Source organism: Xyrauchen texanus, chromosome 22 (assembly GCF_025860055.1).
Source record: "Xyrauchen texanus isolate HMW12.3.18 chromosome 22, RBS_HiC_50CHRs, whole genome shotgun sequence".
NCBI lineage: Eukaryota > Metazoa > Chordata > Actinopteri > Cypriniformes > Catostomidae > Xyrauchen > Xyrauchen texanus.
In genome coordinates, this window is record NC_068297.1 from 38,161,923 (window position 1) to 38,185,651 (window position 23,729).

General features: G+C 35.9%; 1 protein-coding gene across 3 annotated transcripts in view; it reads left to right on the forward strand.

Moving 5' to 3' along the window:
- The window catches only part of scaf8 (SR-related CTD-associated factor 8), a 61,135-nt gene that overhangs the window by 22,585 nt on the left and 14,821 nt on the right, over positions 1–23,729 (forward strand). For all 3 annotated transcript variants that reach the window (XM_052154138.1, XM_052154139.1, XM_052154140.1), the window contains 7 exons: positions 18,160–18,204; positions 18,381–18,542; positions 18,628–18,784; positions 21,148–21,275; positions 21,363–21,539; positions 21,655–21,734; positions 21,835–21,955. In XM_052154138.1, the coding sequence (XP_052010098.1) occupies positions 18,160–18,204; positions 18,381–18,542; positions 18,628–18,784; positions 21,148–21,275; positions 21,363–21,539; positions 21,655–21,734; positions 21,835–21,955 (870 nt within the window). The remainder of the gene's footprint in view (positions 1–18,159; positions 18,205–18,380; positions 18,543–18,627; positions 18,785–21,147; positions 21,276–21,362; positions 21,540–21,654; positions 21,735–21,834; positions 21,956–23,729) is intronic.

Sequence of the window (23,729 nt, forward strand, 5' to 3'; positions counted from 1 at the left end):
GCTAAGAAGCGTAAGACTTCAGACAAAGCTTTCTACAGATTTGCCTTTAGATCTGGGGATTTCCTCGAATGTTGAACCTGTTAAGGTGATGGTAGCTGGAAGCACTGCTTGTACTACCTGCACTAGATTATCATGCCCATGATTCATAGAAAAATCATAAAATGAATGCCCAGAATGCACAATGCAGAGATAATTAAATATGTATGCCTTTGGTTAACCGCTTCTCTGGCCTTAAATTCCTATGTGATGCTGTTGTGCAAGTTAAATACCTGGACAAAAGTGCATGTCAAGCTCTCTACCTTGACAAGGAGAGCCATCAGCAGCTATGATTAAAAACAAAAGTAATATAGATATAACATTAGAATTTTAGACCAATGGACTCATATGTAGATGAACTTGGTAAATCCCATCATCAGAATGTCCCTCTCTGCAGTGTTTACAAGGCTTTATTTGTTGCTATTAAGAATACATAGGTGTCAGTTAAGTGATGATAATACTGCAGGTGACTTTTAAATTGGCCTTTAGTGCAACTTTTTTAAGACATCCAAGCCCAAAATCAACTCCGTTATAGACCATGTGAATGGGCATGGGATAAGGTTAAGGTGTACTTGCTTTTAATGCATGTCGTTATGACTCAAGCATTGAGTATACTTTCAAAAGTTTACTCAATTTATCGTAAGCCCGTATGGACGTGTTTGACACGTGCACTGTGACTACTCTGCGATACACACTGTGCGAGACATGGAGGCACACAGAAAACCGATGCGTAGTTTAGCCTTAAGGCATGGTTCAGGATGCTCACTTGTCCGATTTGATTCTTCTTTTTTAGCGTCAATATTTTTAGCAGCGGTGCTTTAAAGGGGGTGAATACTATTTCTGTTCCATTTTGTTGCAGTTTTTGTATGCGTCCTATTTGAACATCCCCTAAGGAATGCATCTGATCAGGCTCTGATGGACCAAATTACCGACTAGTAGATCAGTCAACACTTCGACAACATTTTGAAATATATATATATATATATGTGTATGTATGTATGTGTGTATATATATATATATATATATATATATATATATATATATATAATTGTGCACATCTCTTGAATACATGGAAATGACTGCAATGATCATTTATGGCAATGCAATAGTTGCGCATCTATCAACCAATTTGAATGATTTTGGCTGGTACCATTTGGGCAGTACCTGTGATCCAGTTGATTGAAGTTGGGGTAGCAACATCACTCAACACTCTGAAGAGGATTCGAGGGACGTACACACAGGACGTGTTTTAGCATTCAAAACCAACTAAGCTGAGTCAGGGTTTCCGCAGATCTTAAAAAGGTCTTAAAGTCTTAATTCGCCCTTCCACAAATTAAGGCCTTAAAAAGGTCTTAAATCGGTACAACAAGTCATAAATTCTTATGGTTATGGCAGTAAATGTTGCATGAGGGATTGATTTCTTGTTATGTTTAAGTATTACCAGACGCCGGGGTTTACCCAGGACAGTCCCGCTTTTAAGAGGTGTCCCGACAGTTCTCAATTTAAAGAATTTAATCATGTCCTGTTTTCAATTCCTCATTGCCTTTCTCGCTAATGTCTGGTATCATTTTCAGCGAAGAGAAGAAATTTCATCTGAAAAATCTGCTTAAATGTACAGTATCTGGTTGGCAAAGACGTCATGCACTTGCCGCTCACGCTCTGTCAACCTGTCAGTCGACGCAAGTAGAAATGCACCAGTAAAAATGCTTATCAACAATGAGCTGAAAGAAGCTGATCCTCATGCAACACGTGAATATGAAAGCAAGGTGTTTTCTGTCACTGTGTTCATTGTCCCCACAAGCATGGAGGTATATCAGACAATGTCACATTCAGACTGCTACACTGCATTTTTTACATAGTACAAGCACATAAATATTGAGATGTGGGGATTTTGAATTTTAGATTCCAGTGATGTTTTTTTAGTGATCAATTTTGTGTTAAAATGTGTACCTGACATGACCAGCGACATCATATGGATAGAATAGGCTAAATGGAATTTGTACATAAAAAAGCTAAAATGTGGTTAAATCGTGAAACAAAATCTAAAATAAAATAAAATTTTCACAAACCTTATAGTCCATACAGTTAAATGCAGAAGTTTGCATACCCCTTTCAGAATGTTTACAATTATAAGAGATAAAATTATATTTTCTATGTAGTACTGCCCTTTAAAAGCTACATAATGCAAAATGTACTTTTATTTGCACAAATCATCCTTTTCAAATGTTTGCATTCCCTTGTTTCTTGTATTGCCTTCTTGAGCATCAATGAATGAACCTTGTATTAAGATGAGTTTTTGGTAAACCGATCACATATGGTCAGTGCTTAATACAAGTCTAAACTGGGTGTAAAACTTTTTGTGATCAGATCACAAAAATTAAGTATTATGTAATAAAAAACGCATGTGAACTCATCACATTTTGAGGTGTAAATGCTAATCTGTCCTGTATGCATCCCGGCAGCAGAGAAGCACCACCCCTCACCTGTCAATCAACCGCTGTGCTATAACAAGAGTTTAATCTTTGCTGGTTATGAGTAGTTTAAAAGGGCAGAAACAGATAAGCATGAGAATTTCACAGATCTTCAGCATCTGAAATCAACATGCTTGGACACATGAGAATCACAAACATCTGCAGCTCCGGTTAATACAGGAAATCCACTAAAATAATGGACATTTCTGCTCAATGTTGGCTTTGTGGTTAGATAAAATGTCTTACATTTTAAATTTAGCTTCAGAAACCCTGCTGAGTGCAACTGATGGGGTCTTGATGCAGGGGACCTGAGATGTGTTTTGAAAAATTTGGCCGTTTTGCACTTGATCCTTTCGCTGCGTGTTGAAAGTAGAAAATTGGTTTAAGCCATTCCATGTAATGCTCTAAAACGAGATCCACTCAATCCATTTGTCATTGAATAATGTCTCTTTTAATACCCTTTCTGTTCTTTACAGTCAGTTGTTAATTTAAAAACAACAACAAAAACAAAGTTAAATTCTGATTCACACATAGCACAGATGTGCAAAAGAAGCCAAAAATGACACTACTGTAAGATGCTATCACCATTCTTAAATAGACCGATTGAGCACACATCAATGTTAATACATGTAAATAGTACAAGTTATGCCTATAAACAATAAACACTGGTCAGCCACAACATTAAAAACCACCTGCCTAATATTGTGTAAGGTCCCCCTCGTGCCACCAAAACGGAACAAACCCGCGGCTCAGAATTGCATTCAATTGTACAGAGCGGTTATCTGAGTTACCATAGTTTTGTCAGTTTGAAGCAGTCTGACCATTCTCTGTTGACCTCTCATCAACATGGCATTTCCATCCACAGAACTGCCCCTCACTGGATGTTTTTGGCACCATTCCGAGTAAATTCTAGAGACTGTTGTGTTTGAAAATCCCAGGAAATCTGCAGTTACGGATATACTCAAACTGATCGTGGTTTGGAGCTTCAGTAAATGTTCACATAAAAAAATCAGAATGGATAAAAATATGTGATCTCAGTAATTTGGACCGTGGCATGATTGTTGGTGCCAGATGGGCTGGTTTGCGTATATCTGTTACTGATGATCTCCTGGGATTTTCACGGAAAACAGTCTCTAGAATTTACTCCGAATGGTGCCAAAAACAAATAAACATCCATTGAGGGGCAGTTCTGTGGATGGAAATGCCTTGTTGATGAAAGAGGTCAACAAAGAATAGCCAGAATGTTTTGAACTGACAAAGTCTACGGTAACTCAGATAACCACTCTTTACAATTGTGGTGAGAAGAAAAGCATCTCAGAATGTTGATGCTGTTTTGGCAGCTCGATGGGGACCTTTACACAATATTAGGCAGGTGGTTTTAATTTTGTGGCTGATCGTTGTATATATGCATTTTGACGTTGTCGTATTTCATATGTAATCAAAAGGGACATTTATAATAAAATATTCCCAAATTAATCAGAACTGAATCAATAGAGTGCTTGTTATTCAGAATCGAATCAGGAAATCTTTATCATTACCTAGCCCTAATATGCATGTCAATAGATCAAACCAGTACTGATTGATCTTTATGATCTGTCGATGAAGGTGTACTTGAGACTTACTAGTGCTGAAGGCAAAAAAGGTTGGGAAAAACTGAGCTAGATATGTTTCAACTTAAGTTGCTCAGGTAATCAGTTTGGATAGTTGCAGGGTGTTTCAGTGTGAAATGTTATCTTGTTGTACGTACTAATTGCAGTATGATATTGTTAGTAGTAGGGCTGCAACTAACGATTATACGACTATTGTGCGATTATTGCAACAATTAATCATTACCTCTTAACCAATTATTTTGCTTGTGCCCGACTTAAAAGGTGGTAATAAACGTGCTTTCTAACAAATCAGAAGTCTTTTAAAAATGCCTCTAAATTCACTGAATTAAAGCGAAAAAGTAACTTTTTATTCAGTTTAATTCATTGAAGAAATTCACTGCAAAGTGTTTAAATAAGTGTATTTCTTTGACTTGGTTATGCTTCTGCGAGTGCATTAAAGACAAAATACACTTATATTCAAGATCTATTCTCTAAAAGCAAGTCTAAATATCTTATATGCTGCTTTTCAGGTGAATGCATCTTTTTTTAAAAGGGTTTTAGATATTTTTTCTCCCCAATTTGGAATGCATAATTTCCAACGTGCTCAAAGTTCTTGTGGTGGCGTAGTGACACCTCAATCTGGGTGGCGGAGGAAGAATCTCAGTTGCCTCTGTGTCTGAGACCGTCAATCTGCACATTTTATGTGGCTTGAGCGTGTTACCTTGGAGACTTTGTGTGTGTGGTGGCTTCACGCTATTCTCTGCGACATCCACACATAACTCCCCACACGCCCCACAGAGAGTGAGAACCACATTATGGTGACCATGAGGAGGTTAACCCAACTTGACTCTACCCCCCCTTTGCAACCAGTCCAATCGGTTGCTTAGGAAGCCTGACTGGATTCACTCAGCATGCCATGGATTCGAACTTGCGACGCAAGGTGTGGTAGTCAGTGGCTTTACTTGCCAAGCTACCCAGGCCCCCAAATATTTGTATTTTTAATATTATTTTCAACATTCTTAGATAACAATTTTTCTTCTGCAGTATAGCTGCTAAAGAAAATGTACATTGTTTTAAAGGAGTTTTAGATATTTATAATGGAAAACAAGCCAAAGCAAAAACTAATCAAAAACACATTTCATTGCAGTGTCAAATGGGGCGAAGACTACCCTCTCTCACCTTTCTGTTCACTTTAATCCAACTTTAACTCACAAAAAAACAAACTCTTATATTGCCAATTTTCTTCATGATAAGAAATGCACAGATGCATATACTGTATTGTGATACAATAACTTACGAGCCATCACGTTATAATCTACCTGCAGCAAGCACTTGTGAGGGGGATGAGCGTACTTGCGCAAGTGTGTGCATGACCCAGGTGCAATATCAATCTCTCCCCCTTAGATGGGGACATTCGCGCAACTCATAGAAGAGAAATGCCAGTTTCAGAGTTTGTAGTTATTTGCATGACCTGCTTCCATATTATTTGAACTTTATTAAAGCTATAACAAATAAAAAATAACTGCATTTAAGATATAACGCCGAGGTGTTTCCTTTTAAAGACACTCGACACGCAAGTTTCAGGCTGTGCTTTTGTATTTACTTATTTTGTATTTTTGCATTATAATTCCCTCATACTGTGCAGCCTACATCACCTGAAGCTGTAAAGTTTAGAGTGCATCTGGACAGTGAGCTGTGGAATTCTTCCTCTTCTCAGTCAGGCTCATATTATGCTAAAAAAACATGGCTTTCCCTGCTTGTATTGGTAATGCGCATTCGTGTTCTCAAAGTTAATTGACAGGCGATGTTTAAATCTAAAAGGCGATTGATTGTCTATTTCACCTGTAAGGCTGGACTTTCTGCATCCGTTGACCATTGTGTGCTTGGCTCCTTGGTTGGTGTACCAATTTCTCCCATTAATTTGAATTGAAGTGGCCCATCTCTGGTGTAGCGAACATAAGTGTACACTTTGAGTATTAGTTATTGAAACATTCCAGTGCTGTTATTGAACACTGCTTGTCTAGTCAGATTAGTGGAACAGAATTAACATGATGTACATGATGAGTTTTGTTGCTAAATATTTTAAAGTCTTCGCATATTAATTCCACAAGCTACATTTAAATTGTTAGTAGTATTCCCAAAAAGTATAAAAACGGTTTCCCTGTGTTGTTTTTCAACTTGATCTGTTTGTTTGAGCAACCCTGCCAGCCTGTCACCAACCATTGGCTCAACCAATGGTGTAAGTTTAGGGCTGGAATATATACATATTTGACCAATAGCTGATGGAGGGCGTTTTTGGAAATCTGTTTGAAAACAGTATTTTTACAATTCTGTTTGGTGTCCCTGAAAGTACACATGCTTATTTTAGTAACATATTTTAAATTGTATACATTGCTTTGTATCCTGGCAGACTCATTAAAAACCTGCTTTGCACTTTATAATAGATGTCTTTAACTACTGTGCACATAAATTAAAAATGAAATGTAAAGCATTCATAGAAAATACTTTTTATCTGGGCAACTAGGCCATCCTTATTGTTGAGCCCTGATATTACATATAAAATGCTATTTATGTATATTACATAAATACTATCGTTGTAAATGTTTTTATAAAGGGGTGCATTTTTCCAATGTAAAGTGTAATAGCCACTGACTTGCACGAATTACTCTGCAGCGGATCACCAGTCACGCTTGTGAAACCAGGCTTTAATGCTGATGCCTAGATGCAAGTTTCAGATGAGTAGCGTATTTAGTGCCAAATGCAAGATGGGTTTCATAAATTTTGCTTTTGAAATTTCGCTGTGGCATTCTGCAAAATTTGGAATGCAATAAAATCCGATAGATAGAGCTTGTGATTTTGGAAAGCTCTTGCAATTTTATGTGCCTGCAACACGCATCACACTCTCACACCAGACTCAGCTGGCATGCCCATGGAAAGTGACTAAGTCATGAAAGTCATACTAAGGTTTCCGGTTTAATTTTTCAAATGTTAACACATGATAGAGCTGGATAATCTTGATGAGCCACTTTCGTTAATCAGTGCAGTGCTACAATTAATTTAATGGTATAACAATTGTTTCAACAAGTGTTAATTCACTATGCAATTGTGATCCAGTGTATTTCATTAACTCTTACTCTTGACATACTAATATGCATTAGTGTCAAAACGGTGCCAAAACAATGATCAGTCAAGTTGTTAGTTTGGGCATCATTACAACAGTGTTAATATTTCCTTAGTCCTTATTTGATGAACAGCCTAGAAGAGCAACAAACCTTAACTCTAAAATATAGCCAGCTCTTGTCTGATTCTGTAGCTCAGGACATAACCTGATGTTGGGCTTGTGGGACAGTTGAAATGTCAACCGGAGTGCTATAGCATTTATACCATGATAACTCATGATGAAATTTTAAAAAACATGCAGAAAACTACAACCTCCAGTGTTGAGATCTTCATCGTTTATAATGGCAGCTTTATGTGCAGTGATGCCAGAATTATTCATTTGTTAAAAATAATACCTTTCTTTTGAAGTACATAATTCACTGGATTATCAAAAATAACCATTGCTACATGGTTATGTAAAATATTTATGCTTTTGTTAGATATTTGCAGTGATTGGCAAATGGCTAAATGTTTGGTTCTTATAAGTTGTTTTTTTTATTAAAGGAATATTCCAAGTTCAATACAAGTTAAGCTCAATCAACAGCATTTTTGGCATAATATTGATTACCACAATTTATTTCAACTCATTCCTCTTCTTTTTAAAAAAAAAAAAAAAAAAAAGCAAAAGTCACAGTTACTGAGAGACAATTTACACAGAAAAGGTTAGTAAGTGATTTTATAACACTAAAATCATGTTTACACGCATATTTATGTATTTTTTATTGTCTTGTGGCTATAAAAAGTGAGTATTTTAATGTTCAAAAATGGCCCCCATTCACTTCCATTGTAAGTGTCTCATTGGAACCTCATTTTTGCATTTTTAAAGAAAAGAGTGAGTTTAAATGAATTTTTGTGGTAATCAATACTTGCCACAAATGCTGTCGATTAAGCTTAATTTGTATTGAACCTGTAACTTTTGTATGTAACTTAAGTATTTTACACATTTGTACAAACTTTGGTTTAGGCTAGAAAGTTATATAAGTTTTCTGATGATATTGAATCATGAAGTCTGTGATCTTAAGAATGCAGTAGTAAATTAGTAAATATTTGATTAAAAAAAAAATCTTTTCGTGCAGAATTAACATTAATGTGAACCTTTACATACTCTGGTCTAGGGATGGGACGACTTACAGCATGAAAAGAAACCATGAAAGAATATCAGAGGGTATGTTGAATTGAAAGATACAGTACAACTTACTAAAATGTGTCTGTCTGGCGAATGTCTTGAGCCCCGAGACTCATTGGATCTGGGTCTAAGCACTCTGCAAGCACACACACCAAATAATAGGCAGTATTCAAATCATTCCATTATTACAAGTCGTTGCAATATTTAGATATATCTTGCAACTCTACTATTTGACATTTTGGACAACTGTCATCCTATGCTTACAGTTGGTGATGAGAACTACACACAGAAACTTAAAAGATCTTCCCTCCGTTTTTTACCAAAATAAAGGTCCCAGGGTTTAACTGGAAGGCATATGTTACATACACTCCTGAACACTTTATGGAACACTATGGTCCTATTAAATTGCACGATGTGGTCTTCTGCTTTGTAGCCCATCTGCCTCGAGGATGGTGTTGTGCATTCTGATATGCTATTCTGCTCGCTACAATTGTACAGAGTGGTTATCTGAGTTACCTTAGCCTTTCTGTCAGTTCAAACCAGTCTGGTCATTCTCCTTTGACTCAAGGCGTTTCTGTCTGCAGAACTGCCGATCACTGGATGGTTTTTGTTTTCCACACCATTCAGAGTAAACTCTGATTGTTGTGTGCAAAAATCCCAGGAGATCAGCAGTTACAGAAATACTCAATCCAGCCCCTCTGATGCCAACAATCATGCAACTGTCAAAATCACTGAGATCTAATTTTGTTGTCATTCTGATGGTTGATGTAAAAATTAGATGAAGCTTCTGACTTGTGTCTGCATGATTTTATGCTAGGGATGTCACAATCAGGTTTTTTGGCCCCCGATCCGATATTTAAATGTTAAATATCTGCAGGTACCGAGTCCCTATCCAATACTTGTATTTGCCTAGATAATAGAGCTGCAGACTGTTTGTTTTTTGTTTACCTAGTTATTTTGTAAACAAAGTAAATAAAAGATGTCTTCAGCTTAATGCTTTTAAATTGGTTCAGCTTGCATTTTTATAAAACTCAAATAAAATCGACTTCTACTTAGAATGGTGTAATAGCTTATTTTAACTTAAATATTTGGGTACAAAGTAAATCATAAATCCAGATTATGAGTTATGTATGGATGAAGAGAGATCTTACATACACTTACAAAATAATGTAAACAGCTTGACTTCAATAGTTACAACAAAAAAATGTATCCTATAAAAACTTGTGAGGGGGAATTTCGCAATTCCACTTAAAAGTGGCGTAAACAGTTATTCTTGAACAGTCCCAAGTTCAACAATAATCAAACGGTTATTAATAGTTCTGTTGTCAATATCAAAATGCCATTGTGACATACTGACAGCCAGTGAAAACCATGAAAGCATCACACACCGCAGACATACATTCAAAACTAAGAAACATGTATTCATAACAAGCTCTAAAACTGTTCCAATGAGAAATCATTAATATGTATGGTCTGTTTACCGTCTTTGAGTTTTGCTGTAACACAAATAACTAATTATTAGGCAAATGCATGTAGACATGGTGTCATTATTGAAGGTTAAACCATTATATTTATTATTAGTGGTATTGTGACCAACATTAATCTGATTTAAATTGGGATGAGTGACTGATGAGATATTGAGAGCACCTGAAGAGTGCACGTCTTTAATTGACACCGAGAACGCTCGTGTTAGAGTAAAGCTAAAAGTGCAACGTCTGTGTCACATCTCACGTCATGTATCATGTATTTGTTGTTTAATTTGTTTTTAAACCTGTTAGCAGCCTCTATATCCTGTTCACTGTGCAACGAGTCCGAATAACTACCGTAACGACTCTAGAAAATGGGCAAATTACTATTCATACACACATTTTTAAAAACAAACCGGCATATTCGTCTCAATTACATAATGTCTGAAATTTTTAATTCGTGAATGCTTAGAATTGCCACCAACTCACCCGCCATAGGCCATTCTGTCATGCTTCAAGGGCTGAGAAAGCCGTCATTCACTAGGGGAGCAGTGTATGTGTGATTGCCTGCATGCTGCAAAAAAAGATCGACCCTAAATCTAGGCACAATCGGCCGATCACAGGTTTAACACTTAATATTGGCCGGTTTAGATCGGCTGCGGATCGATCGGGACATCTCTATTTTATGCATTGCACTGCTGCCACACGGCATTGGCTTATTATATAATCGCATCAATAAGTAGGTGTATAGGTGTTCCTAACGAAGTGTATATAAAGTATAATAATAATAATAATAATTATACATATAATAAATGTATTAGGTGCGAGCGGGCACACAGTCCATTATGCGCACACAGACACCGTTGCTCAAGTTGAAGAGTAGCGTTGGGAAGTTTGATTACTTGTAGTCAATTGGTTCGTTAAAAAATATTTCTAACATAACCATACTTGTATCAGATAGGAAAAAAAAATGCTTTTTATGTTTCCTTGGTGATTATCCTGTATTTTATGTTATTTAAGGCCCCTGAATTGGCTACGGCTGAGCGATATGGCCAAAAATATTATCATGGTATTTTTCATGATGTTCAATAACAGTAGTTACCATTTCATTCCATTAATGGGGGAGGAAATGCATTCCACATGTTTGTTAGACCTCAAAGATAAATGTAAGTAACTTGTTTGTTAACAAGTAAACTCCTGAGGGTAAGCTACCTTTTAAAGTATACTCTGTTTAGGATTTAAGCCTACATACAGTGTTTCACCTCATTTCGAAAACATTTAGTCAATTTCATCATCTACAGCGGATGTTTGACTCCACTGAGTGACTTTGTGACGCTCCACATTCCAGCTTAGTAGGTGCCGTTAACGCACAATAAGCCGAATTGCCAATAAACATTGCAATAAGAAGAGAAACTTTATTGTCTGTGACAACACTATGGTTATGAAAAAACATTTAGCTACGCAAAAGTGTTGATGTCGTATTTTCAGTGGTGTTCAGTCGATCTCTGTGCATTGCATTGTCAGTGCTGTCTTGTTCGGTACACAACAATATCATATTGGCCGGATAGCAAGCCGCTAGCGCTTTCTTGACTGTGAATTATTTAGGTAGTTGTGTGTGTAACTTTGCTGAACTGCTCTCATTTTTAGTAAAGCGTCCATGATCCGATCTTCTAGATGTTTTTCCTCTCATAAATATCTGGAGCTCCATCTACTTTCAGGCGGACAGCAGATTCTGGTTACATTGTTCAGTCAGTTAAAATCAGTCAACATGAGCACACTGGCATGCAGTGGTTAGCGAGCTGATGTAAATGTACCTGTCCGATCATTCGCATAGAGACATGCAGCTACACTCTTCTGCCATTCAGTCTTCTGCCCACAGTAAGATGATGATCATAGGGTTGCTCCAGTACCAAAATTTTGGCTTCAGTTAAATACCAGCCCTGGTACCTCAGTATCAATACTATAATCAACATATTTCTGTGAAATTACACAGAAAATGACTTGATTTAAAGAACTGCGCAAAGTCTTACAAATACAAATTATGCGTTTTCCATTTGTATTTTTCTGGATTCCATGTTGAATGTTTTAATTAAATGTTATGATCAAATTGTGTTTAATCAAATTGATACAGCTGTAATCAAATACAAATATAATATTTAATATTAGTAAAATAAAATGCTGCACAACAAAGCTTTTTCACAGTATTAATGAAGAAAAAAATCTGATTGCCTGCGGCACAAGGCTGCTATGGCTGAATCACAACATGCTGATAAAACACTTGCATTTGTGATATTGCTTACAGATAATAATAATTATTTTGTCAGACCTTTTGAGTTCTTTCTGTTTTTGATACTTTTATTACTGGTAAAACCACGCAACCCTAGCCTACCATCATTCTTTTGTCTACTCATTAACACTTCTTTACACACCTATCTTTGCAGGAGCATCAGTGTCATCATTAATTACAATAACAGAGTGCATTCAGTGCAGTTTATTTTGCTGCATATAGCGTGTTAGCACATTAGCGCCATGAATGCATAAGGTAAACATTGCAAATTACACATTATCTACTGCATCTATATTACTTAAAATCATCAAGTAGTTAAAACAGCAACTTTTACTGATCTCATGTGAATTGTACTCGTATAATGAGGCATGAAGTCATTGATAACACATTTTAAAGCCATATTAGTCCATGTTTAACATGTAGTCTTGAGTGTTCTCAAATTTAAATGTTCCTTTAAATGCCTCTCACAGCTTTGTGGCCAGTGTATGAATGTTCGCCAACAGTATGTCGTTGCTCAGCTGTTTCGAACTTCTTTTACCTCTGAATGAAAACACTGTGCTGTAGTTGAAAATTACAGCAATATTAAAATGTAAATATCAGTGAGTACCAAAAAGAAAGCTTTAGTACTCTGACTCTAAACAAGATATATGTGCATCCCTACCTTTTACAACTAAAGTGGACCAAACGTCCACTTTAATGTGTATGCAAAAAAACCTTATTTTAGCAGATTTTAATGATGTTAAATATTTACCATTCTATATTCAAACCTATATTTAAATTAGTGAACACATTTTAGATAATATATCTGTTTGTGTGAGTAAAATGTGATGTTGGTGTAGTTTTAAAGCTTAAGTCTGGAAATCAAAGGGCTGCTGTTTCGAATCCTGCCAGGTCCATCACCATTGTGTCCTTGAGCAAGGCACTTAACTCCAGGGTTACTGTCCTGATGTAGTCAAATGTAAAGATTTTACCTGATGTTTAAATTAATTCGCTAAACATTTATTCATGCAAAATACAGTTATAATCAGGAAACCATAATAAATTACCATGCCGGGGATGTCTAGAATTTTATGAATGATTGCGGTTCAAATTATGTGGAAATGTGTTGAGCTTTCTGCAGAATTATGTGGCTGTAGATTCATTGCAGACCTATATATGTGCTACATACAGAATAATTCAAAGTTGTGCTAATGGCTACAGAATCTCCTCAAGTCTGTAACTTATATCATGAGTAAAATCTCTTAATTCTCTGATTTGAATTACATTGCTGCTGAACACTCTAGCATTTCATTGTACCTTTAATTCAATGTGTGTCAGTGCTTTTTACTGTCATCACGCATTCTTTTTTTATTGGGTTTTTGTAGTGCGAGTACTCACTCCATTTTCAAATTTAGATTACATTCATTGGATTCCTTTAACCTTATATAAGGCCCTATGATATCAGTTTTATATTTTCCCCAAAATTTAATTCAGGTTTATCACCAAAGACTGTTTAAACAAATGGATTCACAAAACTTGAATCAAATAAAAATGAAACAACTTTTCTTTTCAACATACCATTGTATTCTTTTTTTTTTTTTAATTTATTTTTTTAACAAAGGAAGTGCTTCTATTACAGATCCTCGTAGCATAATCTAAAAACAATATAATTTTTTGTCAGAGTGCTGAGCAACAGTGCTTTTCAGTACACATTGATTCAAAGCAGATCGTACTGTAGTGTATGTTTCATTCAAAAACCTAATTTTTATATATATATATATTTTTTTTTTTTTTTTGTTTCATTAGGCGCCCAGTTCTCTGGCTTTACAGCATGAACATAATGCCAACGTTAGCTATTTGTTATACAAGTCCAGTATTAATTGAGTAAACTGAGTAACTGTTTTTGGTAGGCAATATTTAAAAAATAAAGGATATTGTTTGAACCATGATAATAAAGATTGTGTTTTCAAAGTCCATTCTGAAATAAGAGATAGCATTACAGTGTTAATGAAAGCATTAAAAAAAGCATTAAACTTTATTCAGTACAACAGCACTCTCTAGTTGTAGTTTCTGTTCTGTTGTAGCTGGCATTACAAATACAATTTTAATTTAATCAAAACAACTATTGCTCAACTACTTTATCAGCTAAGCGCATGCATCAAGTAAAGACGTGGACTGTTCTAAGCGCTCTCTACTTGTCCTCAAATGGTGCTGGGAAGCCCGTGAATAATTTTTCTTGTTTCAACGAAACAACAGAATGAACCTGTTAATTACATCATATTCCCCAGTGCTACAGAGGACGTTCTGGAAGAGTATGGTCAGTCTGCTCTTCTCACAGCAGCTCTGATCAGTTGTATGACGCAAGGTATCGTGACATTTAAGTCCTGTTCACACCAAATCCATTACGATTTTGAGAGAAGAACTTCTGGAGTCAGTTAAAAAATTGAATGAAAAAATATTTCACCAGTGTACAGTAGGCGGCGCTGTTGGTTATCTACAAAACATTGATACCGCTCTCCTGCCCACACCTTCAGCTGTTAGAGATTAATATATTGAACGCTGTTAAAATATTTATTTACCCAATTTGGCATAACTGTTTCATTATGTTCTTTCCATGGTGTTGATGCATTTTGAAGAGTATATAATCTGTGTTATTTTTATGCGAGTGAGATGACTAAAGAGTTCTATTTGCACATATATTTTGCTACGAGTATATTCCAAATTGACTCCTTAAGCCAACTTCTCTTTTTATAATGCCTTGATAATATAACACAAGAAACATTGATATAAATACATGTGTCATAATGTAAGTTAAGAATAACGGGTATATTATAAAATATTAAGCATAATATTAAAAATAATATATAAGAAAACACTGGCTCACTGTCTTTAAATTATTGCAGTACTTTGTTATATTATCCTTGCAATAAAATAGCAGTGTAGTTCTGCATTTTGTTTGTCTGCAGTAAAATATTGCAGGTAAAGGATCTTTTTATGGCATTTTACTATGAGTTTAGTACAAATGAATTACTGAGCCTTGCTGCTATTTTTAATGCCATGAGAGTATAACAGGCACTGTGATATAGGCTACATATTAAATAATGTGCATTAAGACAAAACATCATATGCTGACTTTCAAAAACAGACAGGATTTTTGTTTAAAAGTGCAACTATTTTTAAGTATCTGATATTTGGGGGTATCAGATGCCTGTCCAATGCCGGTGTTTGCCGATTGATTAGTGCCACCAACACGCTGGATTGAGCAGCAGAAACTGACTCTTGATGACAATCCTTTACATATTGCATTATTCTTTCTTTGTGGTGCTTCATCCTTGGAAATAATGAGTGCAAGTGGATGAAGCTGATGTCGACAGCACAGAACGCACTTGTGGAGACAATGTGCTGTGAATAGTGGCTGTACATGATAGCAAAGTCCAGTCTCCATAAAATTAATTTCATGTAATTTCTCCATAGTGGGCCAAATTCTGTTCCATTTCTAAACTGTTCTGCGAACCACATCGGGGAAGTCTGAGGTCCACCGATAGCTTGTGGGCCGGACTTTGGTCACCCCTGAACTGACATATCATGATTTTAGTTTCATTCATTGTCTATTCATTCATTTATCCCCAAATATGTCACATTCTGTGTTTTATGCTTTATGTCCTGTGTCCTTATAAAAATCTAGAGTTCTGGCAAATTTGTAAATTTTGAGTTGTGAAAATTATTGCCAGAAGTTTGCAGCTCTTCACCAGTAGTGGTGGCAAACCTTTGGCACAATTTACATATTTTAAAACTCTTGATTTCAATTGGACTAAAATAATTTGTCTTTTCAAAATGTAATGTAAATGCATTAGTCCAACATAAAATGTAACTTTTTTTTTTTTTTTTTTTTTTTCCGAAATCAAACTAACTGTCCTAGATAATGCGGTTACAGATCGGTTCTGTCTAGCAGTATACACTTCAATCAGTCCACAATATATAAATAATACAAAATATTCAGATAATTAAAATGCATTACATTCTTGTAGCAGAAGAGTTAATCAAGACAATGCAAAAAGCGTCTTTAGAATACAATGTATTGTTTACTACCATATGTCAATCATTGGCACACAGTTCATAGCAATCCGTTACACAAGTGAATTTGTCAATCAGTTTGAGATTTATTATGAGGGCTTGTTTAAGAGCCCGTCAATTTACACCTACGTCAGACATGCTTGTGTAGCGTCTCTGGTGCGTTGCATCATAAACATGAAATGTTTAGTTTACTGTTTCAAGTTAAATATAGTTTAATACTCAATCTTTAAACACATCTTGAGATCCCTTAGTTCGCATTTGCGCTCCAAGTCTTTTGAACGCAAGAACGTAACGCATGTCTGTGTTGTGGGTTGTTTTCTTCACTGTATAAACTGTGCGTTGCTCATACAGCTGAAATTTCACTTACTGCCCTCTGGAGTAAACGGGTGGTATTACAAGCTTTAAATGTAATTAATTGCATTAATTTTTTTTACGCGTTATTTTTTTTTGGTCAAATTAATCGCACTGAATTAACGCGTTAAAACGACAGCCCTAAAAATTACATATTATCTACTGCAAATATCTATCTGATTTTCATTGAGTGGTTATTACAGCTTCTTTTACTAATCTCATGTGGGTTCCATTCATAGAATGAGGCAGAAAGCATGATTTTATTGAATACGATTCAGCATATTTGTATCGCTGAAATTACTGGGCCATACATTTGCTGATTTTAGCAGTTACGTGACTATAGGAAGGGCAACAAATGCAATTCAAACAGTCTTGCTGTAGTCTTTGATCCAGTTGAATGCTTTCGTCTTCACAATTTCATTATTTCTTCATCGTTGCCTGGAGTTATATTGAACCAGTGCAACATATTTCTGACATGCTTAATCTGAGATTAAATATGAGAAACAAAATCACAATCACAATTTTGTTAGATGTGGTGTTTCACGAGAGACTGGCTCGAGTGCAGCGATGACCTGCAGTTGTACAAAACTGCCAAATAATTCCTTAAGCCCTCAACTGGTGGGACCCTAGCTGGGTTGCAGGTGTGTTCTGATAGGGTTGCAGACAGCAGGGAAAAGTATGATGAATGCAAATTATTCCAGGTGCTCTAGCGGAATAATTCATGGGATATTTGAGGTGATGGATAATTATTGGTAGTGTAAACTCTGCATTACATATGAAGTTGTATGCGGATAAAAACAGTATTAGAATTTAAAGGTAGAATTATATATCGGTTTTACCGATTAATCAATGCCAATAGTTGCTTTTTTGAACTTTTGTTATTGGCAAAAATCTATGCAGATAGTTGTTCATGTTTTAATTGCAAAATAAGAGTCCCCTGTGTACTTTAGGCTTATTTATACTTGAGTCCTACATTATGCACCAAATCTTCTTTTATTTTGGTTGAACAATAACTGCATCAGGATTTTATTCATTTTGGATTCTTTGTCTGTGCACGTCATAGGAAGTATAGGATACAATTTTTCTTTTACTTCTATAAATCGATTTATAAAAACTGTCGGCCTATTCATTGGTTATCTGCCTTTCCCCATCACCTTTAGTTATCAATAGCAGCAAAATCCACTATCTTACTAATACTGTGCTTTCAGTGATCCGATAACAATGCTTTTACACTTGGCCATCTAGTGCTATCCATTTGTGATCTAATACTGAAAACTTACGTTCTCTCATTTGTGCTTTTGGGTGCATCTTTTCTTTTAGTGCACACATCATTCAATATAAGGCTTTTAAAGTATGTAGTACTGGTAGTTGTAAAGGTGAATTAAGGAAACCATGGAATTTTCTAAATGGTACAAATTGTTAAGTCACTGATGCACTGTAACTTTTCATTAAACTGTTTGTGTCAGCATGGCTAGTTTTAGATATTTATTTCTTGGTTGGTTTGGTCAGTGACCAGATGAAAGTGAATTGACATCTTGGCATCTCCTTTTAATGCAATTAACTTGCACTTAATTTTCAATTGAAAAAATTGATCTTTTCTTGTGTTTGTGCTCTTTTTCAGTTCTACAAGCATGTCGTCCAAAGTGTGGAGAAATTTGTTCAAAAGGTCAGTGCTTATTGCCTTGCTAAATGTATTTATTTGTACTGAAAGATATTTTGAAGCAGAATTTGAAAGCAAAATCAAATGTTTTATCCATTTAGAGTTATTTTAGCAATGTTTTGTTCCAAACTAGCTGCAGATTTTCATCATTCTCTTCATTTCACTCTTGTGTGTATGTGTAGTGCAAGCCTGAATACAAAGTTCCTGGTCTATATGTGATCGACTCCATTGTGCGGCAGTCTCGTCACCAGTTTGGTCAAGAAAAAGATGTTTTTGCTCCCCGCTTTAGTAAAAACATTATTGCAACGTTCCAGAACCTCTACCGCTGCCCCACTGATGACAAGGTGTGTTCCTCCTTCCTCCGTAATCACTTGGGAAAAAGACTTGCCTGTACACAGTCTGTGCACTCTTTCTGTATTTGCATTCCAGAGTAAGATTGTCCGAGTGCTGAATCTATGGCAGAAGAACAGTGTCTTTAAGAGTGACATCATCCAGCCTCTTCTGGATATGGCAGCAGGGCTCCCACCCCCCAGCGTCACGCCCGTCTCTGCCAGTAGTGCTGTACCCATGAACAGCACTACCCCTGGTAAGTTATATGCACAGAATGCATCCTGTGACATAATGCACAAAGGTGACAATGTGTTTTATGTTCAGAGAAACCAGTTGCACTGCTTTGAGTTGATATATGATTTGATATGCCAGTACATTTGATTGCACAATTACTAGAGCTGTCGAAATTGAAGTGTTAATGTATGCAATAAATTTAACATGTTTAACTTAAGTTTTTTTTGGTTTTTGACAAAATTAATGCATTTACCAATTTGACATTAGATTCAGAATTTCTTTTGGTTGAAGTATGGTGGAATCTTGTGCGATATATCTGAGATCATTACACTAACGTACACGCACAACAGTGATTCCTATCAATGTTGAAGTGATGGAGAATAGCCCTCTTAACCATATATTTTTTATAATTTTTTTTCAAGAAACTCAGATTGGACTTGTAATAAAACTGTATTCTCATGACTCGCGAAGCGTCAGCATTTCACCGCTGCATTGTGCATTACCTGTGCCAGCGCTAAAAGTGAAACAAGACTTACTCTGCAGCGCTATTCAAGTGTTCAAAGCGTAAATAAATGTGAAAAGCTAATCATGTGAATGCAGCTTCACGATTGCTGTAGCAAAGTGGATAGCCATGATTAATATTGTGGAGGATGAGATATAATGCCCATTGCAATGAATGGGCAACCTAAGGGGACTAGTGATTTCAGTTTGTCAACCTCCACCTTTGACCTCTGAAAATGTTTAATGTTACTTGAATTGGTGCTTTTTTTAGTGCATTTCTATCTTTATACTGTGAAATGCTTTGTTTGGAAAATTAATAAACTTTTTGTTACATTAGTTTTCTTTTCTAAGCGGAAACTAAATGTATTTTGTCAGGAAAAGTATAAATGGGGTTAAATTTGAGCACTTTCAAAATCTGCAATTACTCCATGAACAATGAAAAATGTATGCGATTTAATTACAGTGAAATATGTTAATATTGTTTTGATTAGTGCTGTCAGTCGATTGAGTATGTTATCTTTCATTTTAAAAGCTCTATCTTTTTTTGCTGTGTTCGCTGTCATTGCATGTTTTATCTATAGCTGCAGAAATCATGGATTTACTCTACCACTGTCTTATATTTTAGCTTTAAGCTGATTTTTGCTGTCTTATTATTTGTTTTTTAGAATAGTAAAAGTACTCTTTAAAGTGTCCGATCGTGTCTACATTCAGAGCCAATCTTTTTTCAGTTGGATCATGCATGAAATCACACACACTCACTGCTACACTAATGAATAAGCACTTGCTCAGCCCTTGAAGTGTAACATTGTGGCCACTGGAGGGTGGGTTATTGGCAATTCTAAGCATTTCATAATTTAAACTTTGAGACATGCTGTTATTTAGATGAAAATGCCGGTTTGTTTTAAATATGTATGAATTTCATGTGTAAGGTCCCCATTTTCAAGAGTCAATGTGGGGGTCACATTCACAGTTTATGTAAGCTGAATGTAATTTTACAGTGTGGGGCATTATCATATAACTTGCAAAAGTGTGGCAAAGGGCACTTTAAAAAGACGTATCGGCTGATTACAGTGTTAAAATATTGGTCATCGAATCGGCCTCGAATTTCCTTATCTGTGCACCACTACTATCGGTGCTGGTTACTTAATGGCTGTTTTTATTTCACTATCTGGTCTATTTCAAAATATTTTTACAACAACATTTTTTTTTGTAAATGAATTGACATGTAGGCACAATTTATTTTGGTCTACTATTACTTAAACATTATATTTAAGTATGTTACTGATGATTATCCAAAGTGGCGAGCTAAAAATGTTACCTATTTTTAGTTCTCTGGGAATCAAACCCGTAATTGTGGTGTTGTTAGCACCATGTTCCATATTAGCCAAATAACTTGTGAAATGATTTTGAGGCATTTAAGCATGAGCCTTTAGATCAAAAGGTTTTTAACCCCTGAAACTTTCAACTAAACAGAAGGAAATGTAAGTGGGAACACAAAATAGACTGAATGCCTATGGACAACACATGGTGAGTGCTCAGCTGTGTTACAAATTTGTTTTCTTGGTACTTGCTGCCACCTAGTTGGAACACATTTGCAGAGACATAGAGCAAACAGAGCCTGAATCACAGGCTTTTAAAGACATGTTCATCGTAAGAAATCTGGGGGATTTTCTGTATAATGTGTCCAATATTTTGCAGTTAAACCACTGTATGCATATAATATGAGCTTTTATGTTTGGGTATGAAAAATTGCAGGCGGAATAGTTTAAGCGATCATAAGAAATATAAATTAAGTCAAGTTTGTCCAAAATTTAGTCTATGGGAGTCTATGTAATATTATAACGGTTTTAAATTCTGTGTATATCCTTTATTTCTTCCTTAAAGGAACTCCTGCAACCCCAGCCACCCCAGCCAACATTGTGCCAAGTCTTCCAGACTGGGCATCTCAGATCTCCAACACGGACACAGTGGCTGCAGTCGCTCAGATCTTACAGAGCCCTCAGGGCCAACAGGTATGATTTCTCATCTTTTGTTATAACACAATGCGCGCTCTGCACAGCTGTATGTTCTGCTCTGTTGTGACAGGTTTGTGTTTATAGTTGCAGCAGCTGGTGCAAAGCCTGCAGATGCAGCAGCAGAAGCCACAACCTTCTCTGCTGCAGGCGCTGGATGCAGGGCTGGTGGTGCAGCTGCAGGCCCTGACTGCGCAGCTCACTGCAGCCGCAGCAGCCAACACCCTCAACCCACTGGAGCAGAGAGTGTCCTCCTTCAACAAGGTGAAATTGCACTCAGACACAAAGTGTTTGTGCCGTAATAAATTAAAACAGTGCCTCTTACACCTTGTCCTAAGCCTTGAATAACACTACTATTTGTTATTATGTATTATTGCAGAAGCTTTTGGGTCAGTTCGATTTTGGGAATGAGTCGGAGCGCAATGAAGATTCAAAAAAAGATTCTGCATCATCTCAGTTGTATGTTGTGGTTGTGCAATTTTTTCAAAGAAAGCCATTTGATAAAGAACAAAAACAGGGAACAGTAATTGTTTTTGTCTCTGTCTTCATTTCACTGTAGACCTGTGGTGTCTGAGTCCATCAATAACTCAATATTCCATCAGCTGGCTGAGCAACTTCAGCAGCAAAACCTAGAGCAGTTTCAGAAACAGCTACTGGAGCACCAGCAGCACCAACAGAAGGTAGGAAATCAGGGAAAGGATGAGGCAATTGTCTTTGTTTAGAATTGGTTTTCGGGGATATTGCTTTAACCTTTATTTGAGGCCATATTTCCAAATTAATCAGGGGAAAAAGAATTTGGATTCAAGGCCTTATGGTTCAAAAGTTATAATCATAAATATAAGTGCAACTTTGAACAGTTGGTGGCACCAGAGGGTTTGAGCTAGATAACCCAAGTTTGGGTCAGACATAGTTGAGACTGTCTTCTATCAGTGTGCCAAATTTCACAACTTTTTACCTTACGGTTCAATTGGTTGGAATAGACCCCATTGGCAGAAAATGCACATGAATAATAATAAGACCAACAGATACATTAGGTAACAATGAAAAATGCCAAAATCAGCTATTTGCATAGAGCAAAATAACACTGTTAACCACCATAGACAATTGCTGGGTTTCCATCCAAATATTTTGTATGAATTTTTGGATGTTGCATAAAAAATGCTGGATGGAAACACCAAGATGTGAATAAAATCTCCTAAACGTGTTGTTTGATAAGACTTGCATAGCCTACGATGGAAACACATTTACCAAATAAATTCCTAAATGCACATCAAGGAAGTCGCGAAAATCATGTGAATACATAATTTGTTCAAAACTGGCTATTATTACCACTCAGAACTGCCAGACACATTTGCGTTCTCAGATATAAGGCATCTGATGCAAATTACAAGCAAACGTAAGGTTCTTAAGTCATTTTTATTTGAATGGTTCTTTTCACAACACACGTCATTTCAAAGCTGCTCTAAAGGAAATCATGCATTAATCCTCTGGGGTCTGAGGGTGTTTTGGGCCCTGGAGAAGTTTTGACATGCCTTGACATTTGTGCTTTTTTCAGTTGCTTAAAAACACATTAATGGCTAAAGATTGATAACACTGTATTCAACACAAACTGGGCTACAATAATATGTGAGCAACGTGTACATGTTTGTATTTTTGAGAAAATAACGTTTATGCATGTTTTTTGAAAAAACAAAATTTTAAGTCATTGAAATAAGGCCATAAAACACATACTAAATATTTGTCCACAAGCCTTTTGAGAACTGGATCTTGTAGCCTAGAGTTTTTGCTAAAACATTATGTGAAAAACATCCTGATCACTCATTCATACAAAACAATATAGTAATTGAACTTTTGTATGACACTTTTATTGTTAGAAAGGTCATATGCGAGGAGGCATGAACTATAATGAATATTGATTGTAATTCACACCAAAGGAGACAAAAGACCCCTCCCCTTGGCCTATCAATGAGGAATGTGACAAAGAGAATGAATGTGAGGAGACTTAATGATCAAAATCAAGTTTTAAGTTAAAAGTAGTAATCTGAATATACATTTTCTTTACATAAAGACTTTACTTAATTTTAGACCTACACTACCATTTAAAAGTCTCTTCTGCTCACCAAGGCTGCATTTATTTGATCCAAAATACAGTAAAAACAGTGATATTTTGAAAAAATTTTACAATTTAAAAGAACAGTTTTCTATTTGAATATATTGTAAAATGCATTTGTGATCAAAGCTGAATTTTCAGCATCATTACTGCAGTCATCAGTGTCACATGATCCTTCAGAAATCATTATAAGATGGTGATTTTCTAATATGGGCATATATAAAGTGGATTTTACTAATTTAACCTGAACACATATTTGCAAGCATTGATGATAATGAGGCAGCATAAACACTAGTTAAAATATAATCTAAACATTCATATTATTTTTATATCATATTTATATT